Below are 16,822 nucleotides of genomic sequence, written 5' to 3'. Positions count from 1 at the left end.
TGTTTCAACAATTTTTATTGATGATTCAACAGTGTGAATAATAGCGGTTAATTCTGACATTTACAACTCATATAACACAATGTAATTGTAGATTTACCACACTAACTTCCATCATCAACATTTTTATCATTTTCACCATTCCCCCTTCTCTCACCCTAGTCCCTAGAACCAATTATCTTACCAATTTATTATTATAGTTCAACCATTGGCGATTTATGATGGTCATTCATAATAGATGCCTTGTTTTACATTCAATACAACAGCATCAGTCAAATATAGCTCTGTTGAGATCTCCAGTATCAACGTTTGACTTACGTATACCTTAATCCCTGACCCCTAAGTCCCCCCCCTTTTTTAACTCGGCCATGCGAGAATGGCCTGTAAGGGCTTGTACTCTGATAGCCCTCTAAGACCAATCCCACATGTGTCAGTATTATATCTATACATTGGCCAAACAAAAACAAAACAAAACTGAGGCCCAGTAACAATCCGAACAGCAACCTGTTTATTATTCCATTTCTTTTCCTCCCCCTTCGCTTCTATTGTCTGTGATCCACCCCCACCCTCCCGTTTAATCCCCTAAGGACTCTTCCCCCCCCCCCCCCCCCCACCGAGGTTTGCTTTGTATTCGACTCTGCGCCAGCCGAGGCTGTGAGACGCCCTGGCCCCCCGACATCTGTTCGCTCTATTCTCCTCTAATCCGTATTAATGTGCTCCACAAGTTATCGAGTTCAACACCAGACTACGGGCTTTATGGGGAAGGGCCTGAATATATCCTTCCCAGGTCTGAAGAAACAATTTTTTCCACTTAAGGGTTGAGCGTGCATATTGGAGTTCCAGTAGCATCAACCCGTGAAATCTATTCCTCCACTGCCAATATGATGGGGCCTGGTCGTCGGGCCACACTCCTAACACTACTCGTTTGCCCACCATCCCTGCCTTCAGTATTAACAATTTAAAGTGTTTATCATGGACCCCAAAGTCCTCAAATCTGTCCAATAAAATTCACGTTGGGGACAAATTCACTGACCTTCCCCCTAGATATTCCAAGTATTTGACCACCTCCTTCCAAAATGCCTGGACCTGGTGTACACTTCCAAAACGCATGAAAAAAATGAGTTGATCTCCCTCTTACATTTTGTGCAGATTGGGGAGTCAATCCCTCCCACTTTAAAGAGGCGTTCTTGTGTGAAATATGCTTGGTGTAGTACCTTAAAATTACACTCCCGGAGCTCTGCAATAATCGACCCCGATGGTATACGCTGGATCAGGCTACCCAAGTCGATGGAAGTTGCTGGGAGGTCCAAATCTCGGCTCCACCGTTGTTGTAATATCTCCTTCCCTGGGTTCCACTGTATATTATCTAATGCCAACTTCAGTGTTGAAATCGAGATCCCCCTAAGCTGAAGAGGCTCATAAAACTCAAGTAGTTTCTGCCAGAGAGGAAATCGTTGGTCTCTTATGCCCAGGCTATAAATATAATGTTGTACTTGTCTATAGGTGAACATATCCCATAGTTCTACCTTTCTAGACACCAACAGTGATTCCCATGTCTGCATCCGCCCTTCTATATCTAGTAAACTGTGGATATACCGTATCCCCGTATGATCCCACTGGCGAAAACTACTGTTGTCATTGCCTGGGGCAAACTCCGGATTCCCCGCTAGGGGTATATGATCGGATTGTCGAGGATTCCCCCCTAGTAATGGAATCAGAAAGTTCCATGATGCCCTTATTGATTTCAAAAGAATACTATCCCGCAGCTCCCCAGGAATTTTTACCGTAGGGCAGTGGACCAACGAAAAGATGTTCCATTTGCCAAACACTTCTTGCTCCATCCGTCTAGGGTTATAAATCTGCGTATCCAGGACCCAATCCCCTAAGTGTCTGAGCAAGCATGCCCAATTGTAATTTTGCATGTCTGGTACCCCCAAGCCCCCTTGGCTCCAGGGGCCTATTAAGTGTTTAAAGGGAGTTCTCTATTTCTTCCCCTGCCAACAAAACTTAGATAGTAATTTATGTAAGTGTTTAATTTCTTTCTTGAGAAGTTGAATCGGCAAAATTTGTAATATATATATATAACCACTTGGGGAATATAATCATATTAAACAATTGTATGCGGCCATGCATTGATATGGATAAGGATATCCAGCATGAAAGCAACTGCTTGGTTTGGTCCAACATCTGGGCTACATGCAGGTTTCGTATCAAAAAGGTTTTAAATGGGAGTCTAACCCCTAAATATTTAAACTGACGCGTTGTCCACCTCAAGGGGAATTGTCCCTCCCATTGTCTGCGGACAAGCGAGTTAGTTGGCAATGCCAGGGATTTGTCTAGATTAAGTTTGAACCCCGAGAAATCCCCAAATTCTGTAATACTGTCCATCAAATGTAAAAAGGATTCCTGTGGGCTAGTCAAATGCACCAAGAGGTCGTCCGTGAAAGCCGACACTTTGAAATCGAGATTTCCCATTGCCACTCCTTTAATGTCTGGGTTAGTGTTGATTTCTCGTATCAATGGATCTATACTCAGTACAAATAGCAAGGGGAAGAGCAGACACCCTTGCTGCGTCCCCCGCTCAATGTGAATAGTGTCCGACAAGATCCCATTCACCCAGATTTGTGCTCGCGGTGCCTCATATAGTGCCCACATCGCCGCTACCCAATATCCCCCAAAGCCATATTTCTCCAGAGTGGCGAATAAAAATTCGCCATTTACTCTATCGAACGCCTTCTCCACGTCAAAACTGATAAGCAGAGAAGGCGCTCCTGTTCTCTCCACCCACTCCATCAAGGCCAAGATCCTCTGCATGTTCTTAGCAATTGTACGTCCCCTAACAAATCCCGCCTGGCTCTCTTCTATAAGAGAAGGCAATAGTACTGCCAATCTATTAGCCAACACTTTAGCGAACATCTTGGCCTCCACGTTTAACAGTGTTATTGGTCTGTAGGATGATGTTTGTTCTGGGTCACAGCCTGGTTTCAGTAGTACTACCACCCGGACCTCCTTTAGGGAATCCGACATGCTCTGATTTTCTACAAATTTATTGAATAAAGCTGTTAGGGCCGGTACCACTTGATGTTCTAAGATTTATAAAATTCATACCAAAACCCATCAGGTCCTGGTGCTTTAAAGGAAGCCCCCTGTCTTATGGCTCTAGATACCTCTTCCGTTATCTTATGGTTTAGTCTAGCTTGTTGCGACTCAGTCAAACTAGGAAGATCCCTCCCCTCCAAGTACAGTCGACTCTCCAGGCCATCTTCCGACGGTCTTGCATATAATGCTTCATAGTATTGTCTAAACGATTCTGCTATGTCCTTGTCTGATCTTACTAGGTTCCCCCGCTGAGTCTTGATCTGCCATATTTTCTGTTTCCCCATTTTCCGGTTCACTAAATTGGCCAACATCTTCCCTTGTTGGTTCCCATGTAAATATAATTGGTATTGATAATATTGTACGGACTTGACTGCTCTTTCATGTAACAGGGTGTTAAGGGAAGTCTGTAGGGCTAGCAATTGTTCTTTATCTTGTATAGTCTGTGTATTACCCCACTGCCTACGCGCTTTCATGATTTGTTGCCCGAGGCGTAAAATTTCCTTATCTCTCATCTTCCTTTTGTGACTAGAGTAGGCTATGATCACCCCTCGTAAAACCGCCTTTGCGGTTTCCCAAAACAAGATTGGGTCCTCCTGATGAGTGGCATTATGTAATTGAAATTCTGCCCAGTGTCGCGCTAAATATTATCATGGACCAGGGCCAGAGGGAATTGCCAGCTAGGCCTCTCATCTTGGCCGGTTGGGACATTTAAAGTCCACCATACATAGGCATAATCCGAGACCCCATAGGGTCCAATTCCTGCATCTTGTACCTTGGAAAACATGGTTCTAGACAGGAGCCAATAATCAATTCGTGACTGGGAAGAGTGTGCTCTGGAAATATGTGTGTACTCCCTTTCATTCGAATGTAACAGCCTCCACATGTCAATTAAGTCTAGGTTCTCATCGAAATTCCCCGTGAGCTGGATCCCTTCTCTGTCCTCTTGATGTATCTAAACTAATGTTGTGGACCCCATTGAAGTCCCCACCCATAATGATTTGGGTACTCTCCTATTGAGCAATATTGTGGACCAGCGATCTAAAGGAGGCCTGATCATAGACATTTGGGGCATAGATATTTGCCAATAAGAACTCGTTTATTGATCAGTACTTTGGATAGGATAAATCTCCCATCCTCGGCCCGCCAACAGCCCTGGGTCTAGATATCTAGTGTCTTCCTAAAGAGTATCATCACTCCAGCCTTTTGGTTTTGTGCTGGTGCTTCTAGGAGATGTCCTACCCACCATTTTTTGAATTTAGCGTGTTCTACCAAAGGCAAGTGGGTTTCCTGTAAAAAAATATTACATCCGCTGTTAGCCTATTTAAAAGTTGTAAGATTTTTTGGCGCTTAATCGGGGACGTTACCCCCCCCTACATTCCAAGAAACAAATTTCAGTGGTCTCATCCTTCACCTTTTGCGTCCTTCCAAATCAAAGACTTAACTTCTCTTTGAATAGGAAGAGCCAGCCCAGCTCCTAACTCCTCCCCATCGTCTCGAGCCTCAACAGGATTATGTCCCACTATCGTCTCAGCCATCCTCCCAGGAGCCCCCACGACGTCTGCCCCCCCCCCCCAGCCCGCACAGAGCCGAATCCTCCCTACCCATATTTTCCATCCCGCCCTTCCCCCTATCCCCCCATATCCCCTCCAGAACTCCCCCCCACCCCCTTGTTCTATCTCCCACTCCCCTATATTCCAATACGACCTCTTGCGAGGCCTGCCTGACCATGAATCTTTCATGTCCAGCGTTTCCAGTAGGTCCCCCGAGAAGTCTCTCCCCCCTCTTTGCCCTCCCCTTTAAAACTATCGTTCATTCCATCTCACTCGCACCTATTCAGTTATAGGATCCATCTTGACACATCTTAAACCCTGTTAGCCCTGTGGCCTTTGCCACCTCATCTTGCTATTTCTCATTCCCTTATAAATTAATTTCTAAATCATCCTTGGTATTGTTGTGTCTCACCTTGTTAAACATATGTCTCAAAAAACATTTTTTTTTAATTATTGTACATCCATTTAACAATTCAGTTAGAAATCCCCATCATACAACATATCCAATCCCAGGGATTGTCTTAGCTTTATTTCTAACTCATCATTCTGCAACATCTCCCCACCCCCACCCTGTATCAGATTAGGTTCCACCATCCCATACTCATATGACAGTCTCACCTATCAAGTTCTCAAGCAAACCTGCTTCTCTGCATATGTCTGAAGTGGCAGGTGTTTGAACCTCCATGTATATGTAGGTGACTGCTAAGGACAGATCTTCAAGTTCACCTCTGCAGATTGTGTCTCTAAGTGTGAAAGGATGGGGGGTAAACTCCGGCATCCACTCCAGCTAGTCCTCCCAAAAGCTAATTGAGTTAATCGATCCTTCTGGGGTTCAATGTATGTCTTTCTGAAGGGGTGGTCCATTCTTAACGGATGTCAACATTGTGTATGTCCATTTGGGATCTAATGATCGCATCTCCGAGTTCCAGTGCTGTCCACTGCACTATCCCCATCACGTATGGCGCCTCGTGTCAGCGGCCATTTATAGTTGCAAAAAATCCTGGGCCGCCTCCAGCGTATCAAAGAAGGATGTTTTCCCATCCGAGTAAATCTTTAGGCGTGCAGGGTGTAACAGCACGAACTGCACTTGTTTTTGGTGCAGAGTGGAACAAACTGGTGAGTATGCTTTTCTGAGTGCGGTGACTCTAGAGAAGTCTTGAAAACAGAGAATTGTTTTCGTTTCACATTTTAGTGGACCCTTTGCCAGTATCGCTCGCAAGATCTCCATTTTATGAACATAGTTCAATAGTTTAAAGATGACTATCCTTGGTCTGGCTTCCCCTTGGCACCTCAGTCCCAATCTATGCGCCCGCTCGATACGAAGAGGGCCAGCTGACGATTGGAGTTGTAATGTTGTGGTAAGCCAGTCCTCTAAAAAGGTCCTTAATTCTCTGTCCGAGATGTTTTCCAGTAATCCGACCAGACGTAGGTTTCCCCTACGCGATCTATTCTCGATGTCGTCAAGCTTAGATTCTAGGTCGCTCACCCTCGCCTGTAGCGATTTTTTTTATCGGTAGTCATTTATTGCACTCGGTCCTCCAAGTCCGATATACGCTGACAGGATGCGGTGAATTCTCCCTTGATAGCTTCCATTTTGTCATCTAATTTCTCCAATGTAGCATTTATCCCCTGGAATTTTTGGTCTAAAGTGTGAGTTAAAGCTTGGGTGACTTCTGTGACAATTTCTGCCACCCACGCGGAACTCACTGAGCTGGGGCCTCCGCTCTCTGAGTCGGCCATTTTGGCTGTATCTGGCGCCCTCAGTTTTTCTCCCTGCTTCCGCGTTAGTTTGCCTGCCATCGAGTCAAAGTTGCTCGTAGCCCAGCTGGTACGTTTCTCTTCGGGTTTCTTTTATTCGCACCGCTCGGTAGCAACGTTTTCAGTTATTTTTAGGTTGTTTAGGGGGTCGGGGCATCGGAGCTCTCCTCGGACGTGTCTGTTCTTCAACGTGTCATCACATGATCTCCCCTTCTTGTATTTAAACAAAATTCAAAAACGTGTCCCAAACTCATGTTCCTTTAAACTGATACACCACTTCTAACTTCAAGCTTCATCATGTAGTTGAAATGTACTTTAGGCACATGACGTCCTTAATTATGCTTGAACACCCCCCCCCCCCCCATGTGTTTCACGATACAGTTGCTCAAGTTAAGAAATAAAGTACTTACCTGGTGCGCAGTCATCTTTCTTTGCAGTCACAAATTGCACTGATGCAATTCTGCAGTCATGAATCGCTTTGCTGCAATTATCAATCTTACTCTGGACAGCCCCAGACCCAGGGGCTGTCCAGAATAAGATTGATGATTGCAGCAACGCTGTTCAGAGTAAGATTGGTGATTGCAGCAGGCTCCTAAGTTTGTCATAATGCTGCAGTCATGAAAACAGACTCAGAACTTGCCTTTTATCATGGGGGTTTAATAACCTCAATGCAAGAGCTAAGCCCTCAAACCTTAGCTGACAAAGTACATAACAAAAGGCCAATATATGTTCTCAAGAAAGAATGTCAATAGATTTGAACAATTTTGTGATCAGAAAATAAAAACCACAGATAACACAAATGGAAAGACAAAACAAATGAAAAACTATCCAATAAAAATCTTAAAACACTGGTTTCAACTCTATAAAATATCTTATAAGGAAGAACAACTCGTAGATAGAGAGATCGCCACACAAGACAAAACAAGACATCAATAAGGAATGCATCTTTAAAATCAATGGCAAATTTTTCAAATTTATTGGTCATAAACCTCCTTTATATATTTTTCTACAATGTAACCAATCCAGTTTACTTACCCAATATCATTAGTTTGCTGGAATTGGAGTTGAACATATTTTCCTTTTGATTCACAGGTCCAGAAGTAAGAAAAGATCCATGAGTAGTGTCAACACACATGGGACTTGGAGGCAAATTAGAAGACTGCATTTTCCCTCCAACAGGTGTGTGCTGTCAAAAAGTAAACAAACTATTTTCTTGGAAGCTAGTCCTGATTTTAAAAACACTGATTTTTGCATACTTTGGGAAATTTATAACTCTGTGCTAGCATTGCTGAACATTTTCAATCCCTCTAGGATGGCCTTTATTTTAGCCCAGGTTATTATATTCAAAGCATGATTCGATCCTTATTTAAACCCTGATAAGGGAGAAAGGTGGCCCCACCAAATTAATAACTAGAGAAAAAGGATGTAGTTTGACTAGGGCTACAAGTTAAATGCAGCTAACTCTGCGACTAATGCATTTATTATTAAACACAATTTAAAAAATTAATCATCTTGCAGCACCTCCTGCCTCCTCCAAATCTCTCTTCTGCTCTCTTCCACTCCCATCTTACTCCCTCACTCTCTCTCCCCTGCAGTAGTCTACTTTAAAAGGTGATCTCCTTTGAAGCAGCAGCATTGCACATACGCTGCCTGTGGCCTAGTCCGAAGCTTTCCCTCTGACCCATTCTACCTCATCTGACATCACTTCCTGTTTCTGCATGGGTGAGACAGGTCAGAGGGAAAGCTTTGGACCAAACCGCAGGCAGCGTATGTACAACGCTACCACTGCCAGGGACCACCAGAAGACCATCTTTAAGGTAAACTGGCAAAAAGGGGGGGGGGTTGAGAAGGAGAGGCAGATGCTGAACCACGGATAGTGGGAGGAAGGGGAGCAAGTTGCAGCAGACCCACGGAGCAGAACTGGAGGGGCCACCAGTGGAAGCTATGGCTGAAAGGGTGAGTTCCAGCAGCCAGGACAAGAACTTGGTTCTGCTGCTCATGGAGAGGAGATCGATAGATAGATAGATAGATAGATAGATAGATAGATAGATAGATAGAGCAAATGGACCCCAGGAAAGGAAGAAGTGGACTTTTGGGGGGGGGGGGGGGGGTGAGGGGGGAAGGAGATGGAAAGAAGGAAGAGAAGTTGCTTCTGGGAGGTGGGAGAGATTAGTCCTTTAGGGAAGGGGGATGGAATTTGATATACCGCCTTTCTGTGGTTACAATCAAAGCAGTTTAGATATTCTATACAGGTACTCTTTTGTACCTGGGGTAATGAAGGGTTAAGAGCCTTGCCCAGAGTTACAAGGAGCTGCAGTGGGAAGGAAATAAATTCCCTTTAATTGTGCCAATCAATCATGATTAAAATTTAATTGTGCAATTAATCATGATTAAAAATTTTAAAATTGAAATGCAGCCCTAATTTTGACTTTGAGTCTTTTTGCTGAACATATGAAGTGTGAAATTATGTAAACCTCCAATTTTCTTAGCATAACCAGTTGGCTTAGAATCAGGTGCTTAAATAATTGAGTAAATTCCTTAAACAATGAAGCTGTGTTCATAGTGAGCTCCTGAAGCTTATGTTTTAAAATATGCTATTTACGAGCCCAATTTTCACCTATTTCTTTTCAGTTTGTACTGAGGCACTAGACCAGTTTTCCATCTTCTATTCTTTTAGCATTTCACCATTTCATTTGTCAGTTAAAAGAAAGCAACCTCTTCCTTTCCCTGCATATTAAAAGCAGCCTCATGATCTAAAGTTGGATCTGTATCTAATACTTACAAAAGACAAAATCTCTAGTGACCTGCTTGAGTTGGACCATTCAGGAACATTAGAACCAGAAACTGAAAAATAAGATACTTTGGTTTGGAGATTTTAATAGTATTCCACTGAGATCAATACCGTACACCCCCCCCCCCCCCCCCCCAAAAAAAAGGCCTTTTTTGGAGGCACGCTTAAAAATGGACCTGCGCGTGTCCAATACACGTGTCTAAAACAGCCCAGGCAATTTTTCAACACACCTTAGTAAAAGGACCCCCCAAATACTTTAAAAAGCACTTTTGAACAACTACCAGATTTCCTTATTTCTTGATTTTAAAAAATCCTTATAGCCTTAACTACTTGTCTCTTATAATTCTTAACTTCTTTTTTCTGAGCCATAAAAGATTGGTCATCACCATTTTTCCTTCAAGCTCACCCCAAACTTCTATATAATTGTTTAATATTTGCAACTGACTCATTAAACCATACATGTTCCCCTTTTCTAACTTTTTCAAGGATGCTAAGTCATTCAGTGTATGACAACTCTGTTTATCCCATATTCCTAACTCATAATTTTGAGAATCTTCTCACATCTTGGATGAAACTTCTTTCCAAAAAGTTTGGGAGTCTACCCTCATCCTATTAAACTTTGTTATATCTTTTCTAACAGAACCTGAATGTAACAACTTCAAATAATGATCTGATCATATCAAAGGCTCCCAATTTAAGTGGTCTAATACAATAGAGCTAGTAATTTTAGAATAGGCTAATACATTCCAGCTTATGACCTTTTTGATGTGTAAGTAAAAGAGGGTCTAAAACCAGATTTAATGATTCCAAAAACAGTAAAAACAATTTGTCACTTTTGAGTAAGAAAGATCCTATAAATGCAAATTTAAATCCCCAAGTAGTATTAGTTCAGTAAAGTGTGTGGAATATATAATTCTTTCAAATAACTTTTGTTGAGAAATTTGCCAGTTTTTAGGTGGTCTATAAATCAGCATTAACCCTAACATACCTTCCTTACACACATTTATAAACTGGCAAATCATAATCTACTATAATAAAACGCACCCTCAACGTTCTGAAGACACTGACATCACTGCAGTCACTCAGCCACCAGTTCGTAAGTTCATGGTGGTGAAGCCAGAACACTCACCATGTCTCCATGCCCCGCCCTCGTGTCACATGTGATGATGTCGAGGGCGGAACAAGTACACAACAACGCAAATGAACGAACGGGGAGGAGTAGGGAAACACACGGACCATGTTTCCCTACTCCTCCCCTTCCAACAAATCGCTGCACACAGCCTAACAAAAGCAAGCCGCCGAGGACGTGCCCATCACCCCGCCCCTTTCGCGCCATCGCCCCGCCCACACTACCGCCCCGCCCGCCCCCTCTTCCTCCCCATCACCTTCTCTCCCCCTACATTACTATCCCTGGTGGTGTAGAGGTACCTGTTCGTTCGGGGCAGGAAAGAAAGAGCCTCCGCTTTCCTGCCCGGAGCGCTGCTGCTAGCTGCCATGCTGCATCCTGTGTGAGTCCGGCTCTCGGCGTTTCAAAATGGCCACCGACAATTGAAGCAGCCTCGCGAGACTTCAACTCTCGGCAGCCATTTTGAAACGCCGAGAGCCGGACTCGCACAGGATGCAGCAGGGCAGCCAGCGCTACGGGCAGGAAACAGGGGGCTCTTTCTTTCCTGCCCCGAGCGAACAGGTACCTCTACACCACCAGGGATAGTAGCGTAAGGGGAGGGGAAGGGAGTCCTGTGCCTTTTTTACTAGTTTCTAAATAATCATCACAATACTTGTCAACAAACTTGATAAAGAAACCCTGGCTTCAAAAGAAGAAATTGCTGCCTGAGAATTTAACGCAGCTAGTTGAAAGGTAAGCTTCAAGGAAACCTCAAGCTTGCTGTCATGCATATCCTTTAATGTCGTGCCACCTTCAACAGGGATAGTGGTAAGTTTAGTAACTGCCAAAATAAGGGCATCTACTTTAGGCAGCTCTAAATCAGATGGCAGAAGGGGAAATAATTTGGACATAGCACGAGCCACCCGGAGGTTAGAATCAGAGGTCTACCACGGAGCTGCAATAAGCTTCTTCTACTACTACTAATCATTTCTATAGCGCTACTAGAAGTACGCAGCACTGTACACATTATATGCAGGTACTTTGTCTCTAGAGGGTTCACAATCTAAGCTTTTGCACCTGGGGTAATGGAGGGTTAAGTGTGTTGCCCAAGGTCACAAGGAGCTGCAGTGGGAATCGAACCCAGGTTGCAAGGATTAAAGCCCGCTGCACTAACCACTCCTCACCCATAACCTCATGAATATGGAGAGATACAGGTGGTCTCTTAGTACCTGACACAATAGATGGAGCAGGACCAGTGGACTGAAAAGCAGGAGAAGAAATGTTTAAAGCCTCCATAGATTTTTGTAATCAACATAGGTAACTACTCTCAAAAACAACCTAGCTACAGTAGGATCACCACCCCTATGAAATGTCCAAGTCAGGGTCATCAGCAGCACTGGGACAGTCAGAATACACAGATAAAATCTCTGTACCAAGGAGGAACATTTTCTAAATCCTGCAAAACAGCGAGGGAGACCACGTGAGGACATGAGCTGAGCAGCAGCGTTCTGCTGGAGCTATGAGACTCCCGCCCGAGATTGGTCTCAATGTGCAGTTAATTAACGGGAAATCTTGATACAAACCCAACAACTGAGTTTGCCTTAGTATATATGGACAAGTATCTGCAGAAATCGACTGGCACGATGGCACTGCGACCCGTGAAAAAAAGAAAGAGAAAGTTAAAGCGAGTGAATCAGAAGCTAAAATGGCGGACGAATCTGACAAACAGCTCGGAAGGTTCACAGAAACGCAACTCTCGCAAATCACCATGGCGGTATCCAAAGCGTGGGACTCGAAGTGGGCAGAGATGTAGACAGAGGTTAGAGGTCCTGGCCACGCAGATGGACGGTATAGGAACGAGAGTGGGGGACCTCGAGACACGCATGTCGGCCCTGGAAGATGACGGGAGAGGCTATGGCCCTGACATCGCCACCTTAACGCAACAACTGAAAGACTACCATGAGAAACTGGAAGATCTGGAGAACCGCTCCCGAAGAAACAACATTCAGGTAGTGGGGCTCTCAGAAAATATCCCGGAGAGAAACAACTACCTGGCTGGAGAACTGGCTGGGGAAAGAACTGGCGATTTCGGATGCTACAGGCCCGCTGGTGATAGAGAGGGCACATCGTGTAGGCCACAAACCCGAAGGCAGGGCGCGCCCGAGGGTGGTAATGGCCAAAATATTTAATTATCGCCACAAAATGGAAATAATGCAAGGCTTCAGAATGCGCAGGGATACCCTGACCCATGAGGGACATAAAGTGCTAATATTTCAGGGCTTCTCAGCCGAGGTACTATCGCAGAGGAAGCAGTTTCACCCACTTTGCTCAGCATTAGCCCTGAAGGGCGCGAAGTTTTCGCTGCAATTTCCAGCAACCCTACAAATTTTGGAACAGGGACAATGATAGCATTTAAAACAGTGGCAGAAGCAAGGACAGCAGCACTGGAAGCGGGCCTGATAGATGCAGTATAAAGAAGGTAATACTGTGGACAAGGCAATATCAGACTTGAACATTTTACAAGGGTTAAAGTCAAGTAAGCGGGCGGGGGTCCCATGTGCTTGAAGGTCTCCGTGCTTCGTCTCCTGGGGTGCCGGAAGATGGAGGAAGGGTATTTTGGGGTTAGGGGAAGGGGGATGGGGAAGATTTAAAGACGTTAAATTACAGGGGACGCAAAAGCAGGAGCAGCTGGATAAGTTAGGAATAGCGGAAGACACTATGGCAGGCACACAATTACGCATGGACCACAGTAATCAGCTGGAGTATAAGGGTTTTAAAAGAGAGATGGTGGGCATGCGGGGTGTCGAGACATTGATAAAGAGATCAGTGGGTGAATGCCTGTTAGAATAACGACTTGGAATGTGGGGGGGGAGGGGGGGTAAAAGAGCGAAGCTCCTCACAGCCTTGAAGAGACACAAAACTGACATTGCGTATCTACAAGAGACATATTTGTCAGACACAGAACACCATAAGATGAAGAGGTTGTGGGTGGGAGAAACCATATCAGTGACCGCAAGGGGGGAAAAAAGGAGGGATAGTGATCCTGTTCCGCAAAGGGCTGACCTACAAAGCAACACAGATGGCGATAGGGAAGGAAGGGAGATATATAATGGTGTGGGTCTGGATGCCGGGCCTAGAGATCATTTTAGTAGTATTATATGGTCCCAATATCTATAACCCAGAATTTCTCCCATCATTAGTGGGTAAATGTGTCAGCAGTGGTAATCAGAGGCTGGTAGTGGTGAGAGATTTTAATCTGGTACTCAATCCAGTATTGGATTTTTCTAACAATACCTCACCCCATTACTCAGGGAAGAGAGCCAAAGAAATGACACTGTTTGCGAGAGAGCTCAATTTAATAGATACGTGGAGAGCCGTGCACCCTTCAGAGCGGGAATTTACTCACAGGTCCAGGGCTCACGGGACGCAAGCCAGGTTGGATTACATATTAGTAGATCGGGCGTTGTTTGCACAAGTAATAGCAACAGAAATAGGCCCAGAAGTAATAACGGATCACTCGCCGGTGTGGGTGGACCTGGAGTTGCAAGGGGATATAGGAAAGGAAAGGGGGTGGAGGTTCCCTGCATATCTATTTGCCAACTCTAAATTTCAAAAATACCTTAATCATAAATGGGCGGATTATGCTCATAACAATAGTGCTCATGCCCAAGAGCAACTGGCCTTATTTTGGTCAGCCTCTAAAGCAGTCCTCAGAGAGGACATTATTGCTTTTTGTAGTAAACGTAATAAATGCAGAGCGGCGGGGATCCTGTTGCTGGAATCAAGGTTAAAAAGGGCGCAAAGTACATACTCGAGCAGGCCGACAAAAGTCAACTTAGAAAATTTGAAATCAGTGCAGATTGCTCTAAACACACTACTGAATGAAGTAGAGCAGAGAGTGGCGCTATTTTATAAATGTAAGTTGCATAGATATGGGAATCGGGCAGGACGGATGCTGGCAAGAATAAGAATCAGGGAGGGCCTAGGACAGTACCCACACTTAGAGACAAAAATGGTACACTGACCAATGATTATTTGCAAATAGGTCAAATTTTTACGGAGTATTTTGCCACCTTATATAAAAGTCAGGGAGGGCTACGGAGGGAAGAACTGGACGCATACCTGCAAGAGACACAGCTGCCACAAATGCATAAGAACCAGATAGAACATTTAAAAGCGCCATTGACGATGGGATAATTGCAAAAGGCGGTGAAGGCATTGAAGCTGGAGTCAGCCCCCAGCCCAGACGACTTTACTGGGGAATATAGGCTACTGCCACATGGAGCACTGGTGAATTTGTTAAGTTATTTTGATGAGGTGGTAGAGGAGGGTAAACTGCCATGGTACGCCAATACAGCCCTTATAACGCTGATTCCTAAAGCGGGCAAATCACCAGAAAGGCCAGGGTCATATAGACCAATATCCCTGCTGAATGTGGAGATAAAGCTATTAGCCAAGATGCTAGCAGAGCAACTAGCGCAGTGCCTGCCAGACTTGATAGGTCCAGAGCAGGTTGGGTTCATAAAAAAAAAGGAGAGCAGTTCACAATGTTACGAAGTTGCTGCTTGCAATGGCGATGTGCAAACGGAAAGACATGCCCATGTGGGTGTTAAGTCTAGATGCCGAAAAGGCATTCGATCAAGTAAACTGGGGGTATTTATTTCGTGTTCTGGAGGCGGTAGGAATATCAGGGTGGTTCCTAAAGGCAGTGAAAGTATTATATAAAGATCCCAGAAATTCTGTATTTGTCAATGGAAGGCAGGAGAGAGAATTCTCAATTCAAAGGGGCACTAGGCAGGGCTGCCAGTTATCGCCCCTATTATTCGTGTTGGCAGTAGAACCATTATTAAGGAGTTTAGGGCGGGCACAGGAGGTGAAGGGGGTGGATGTGAAGGGCCAACACTTAAAGGTGTTTGCTTATGCAGATGATTTATTATTGACTATAACGGACCCTAATAACTCCCTGACAGGGGTACTGGAAAGGGTGGAGAGGTTTGGAGGATTTTCAGGGTTTATGTTAAACTACACCAAATCCTATATTCTCCCGGTTGAAGCAGCAGGAGTGCCACAGTACAGGGGCCCCCAACCATTAACCTGGGCTAAAGGACCAATCAAGTATTTAGGAATTTGGCTGCCAGCAGACCTGAAGATAATGTATACTGAAAACCTTAAATGTCTCTTGAAAGAGACTGAAGAGAGGTTGCGTATGTGGAGAGCATTGCCTATTACACCTTCTGGGGCAGATAGCACTATATAACATGTACATTGTGCCAAAATGGCTATATGTTTTTCAAAATTAAATCAGAAATTTTTCAAGCTCGTATAGCAATATTTACATCAAAAAATGTTTGAAAATATCATATGAGTGGGTCTCCCTCTGTGCAAGGAACTTGAAAATCCAATTCCTATTTTCTTTAAATTATCAAAGGACCTCAAATCTCCTACTGGGGGAGCTACTGCAAATATCAATCTGCAAGTATAAATCTTAACCCCATTCTTATAAGGAGTCAATTACTATTCACAGGTCCTAGTAAAAGAACAGGGGAAAAACAGACCAGACGTAAAAAAAAACTCACGTTTACGTGAGAAAACCGAATGGTCTAAAAAAACTCTCTGTTTTCTACACCACTATAACTATAAAGCACAGTGAGACCACCCACATAGACTAAATCACGAATACTTACTAATGAACCCAGACCTGACCCTCATAACAATTAATCAGTCCAGGGCACCTCCCCCTAACTTCAAGAGCATTTTCAAAATCCTTCAGCTGTTCAAACAACCATGAAAAAACATGCACAGTACTTTTACTTATCCTAAATATTCAGCTCCTGACAGGATAACTTGACAATCCAACTGTGGAAGAATCCCTCGCTGTCCACAGGTTTGTACTGAAGGGGCTGCTCACAGTGCCCTTGACGAAAACAATCCTTACAGTCTGTAAAGTCTTAGTTCATTCATAGAGCCATCTCAATTCTCCCTTCTTATATCCCCCTTCAACAAGTGATCCTCATTTCGCCCAATTACTGGCTGCCTCAGGAAGGGTACAATCAATAGTCCCACATCGGACTGGAATATCAAAGTGTCCAAATCGTGATATCTCTCTCCACAAAGATGGCGTAGCTAGGATGTCACAGCGTCTCTGCTTTTAAATTGAACCGCATACCAACTCTTTACCTTGGCCACTCCCCCTCACTAGCTTGCCCAATAGGAAAACAGCCATCAAGTTAAGGGGAGGAACCACTAAGGCTTCAATAATAAGCGTTCCATTCAATATTGCGATTCAACCCTTGCAGTTCTACTGTCTGTAGCAAATGTATCCAACGTTGTTCTTTTCACCACAGAATACTTTTAATAAACCTGTGGACAGCGAGGGATTCTTCCACAGTTGGATTGTCAAGTTATCCTGTCAGGAGCTGAATAATTAGGATAAGTAAAAGTACTGTGCATGTTTTTTCATGGTTGTTTGAACAGCTGAAGAATTTTGAAAATGCTCTTGAAGTTAGGGGGAGGTGCCCTGGA

At 44.2% G+C, this 16,822-nt stretch overlaps 1 protein-coding gene across 1 annotated transcript in view; it reads right to left on the bottom strand.

Moving 5' to 3' along the window:
• The window catches only part of MASTL (microtubule associated serine/threonine kinase like), a 247,832-nt gene that overhangs the window by 109,093 nt on the left and 121,917 nt on the right, over nt 1–16,822 (bottom strand). Inside the window, 1 exon segment of the mRNA XM_030200885.1 lies at nt 7,440–7,590. Coding sequence (XP_030056745.1) covers nt 7,440–7,590 — 151 coding nt within the window.

The sequence above is a fragment of the Microcaecilia unicolor genome, chromosome 1 (genome assembly GCF_901765095.1).
Source record: "Microcaecilia unicolor chromosome 1, aMicUni1.1, whole genome shotgun sequence".
Lineage (NCBI taxonomy): Eukaryota > Metazoa > Chordata > Amphibia > Gymnophiona > Siphonopidae > Microcaecilia > Microcaecilia unicolor.
Note: the sequence above shows the minus strand (reverse complement) of the source record. Positions and strands in the feature narration are given on the sequence as shown.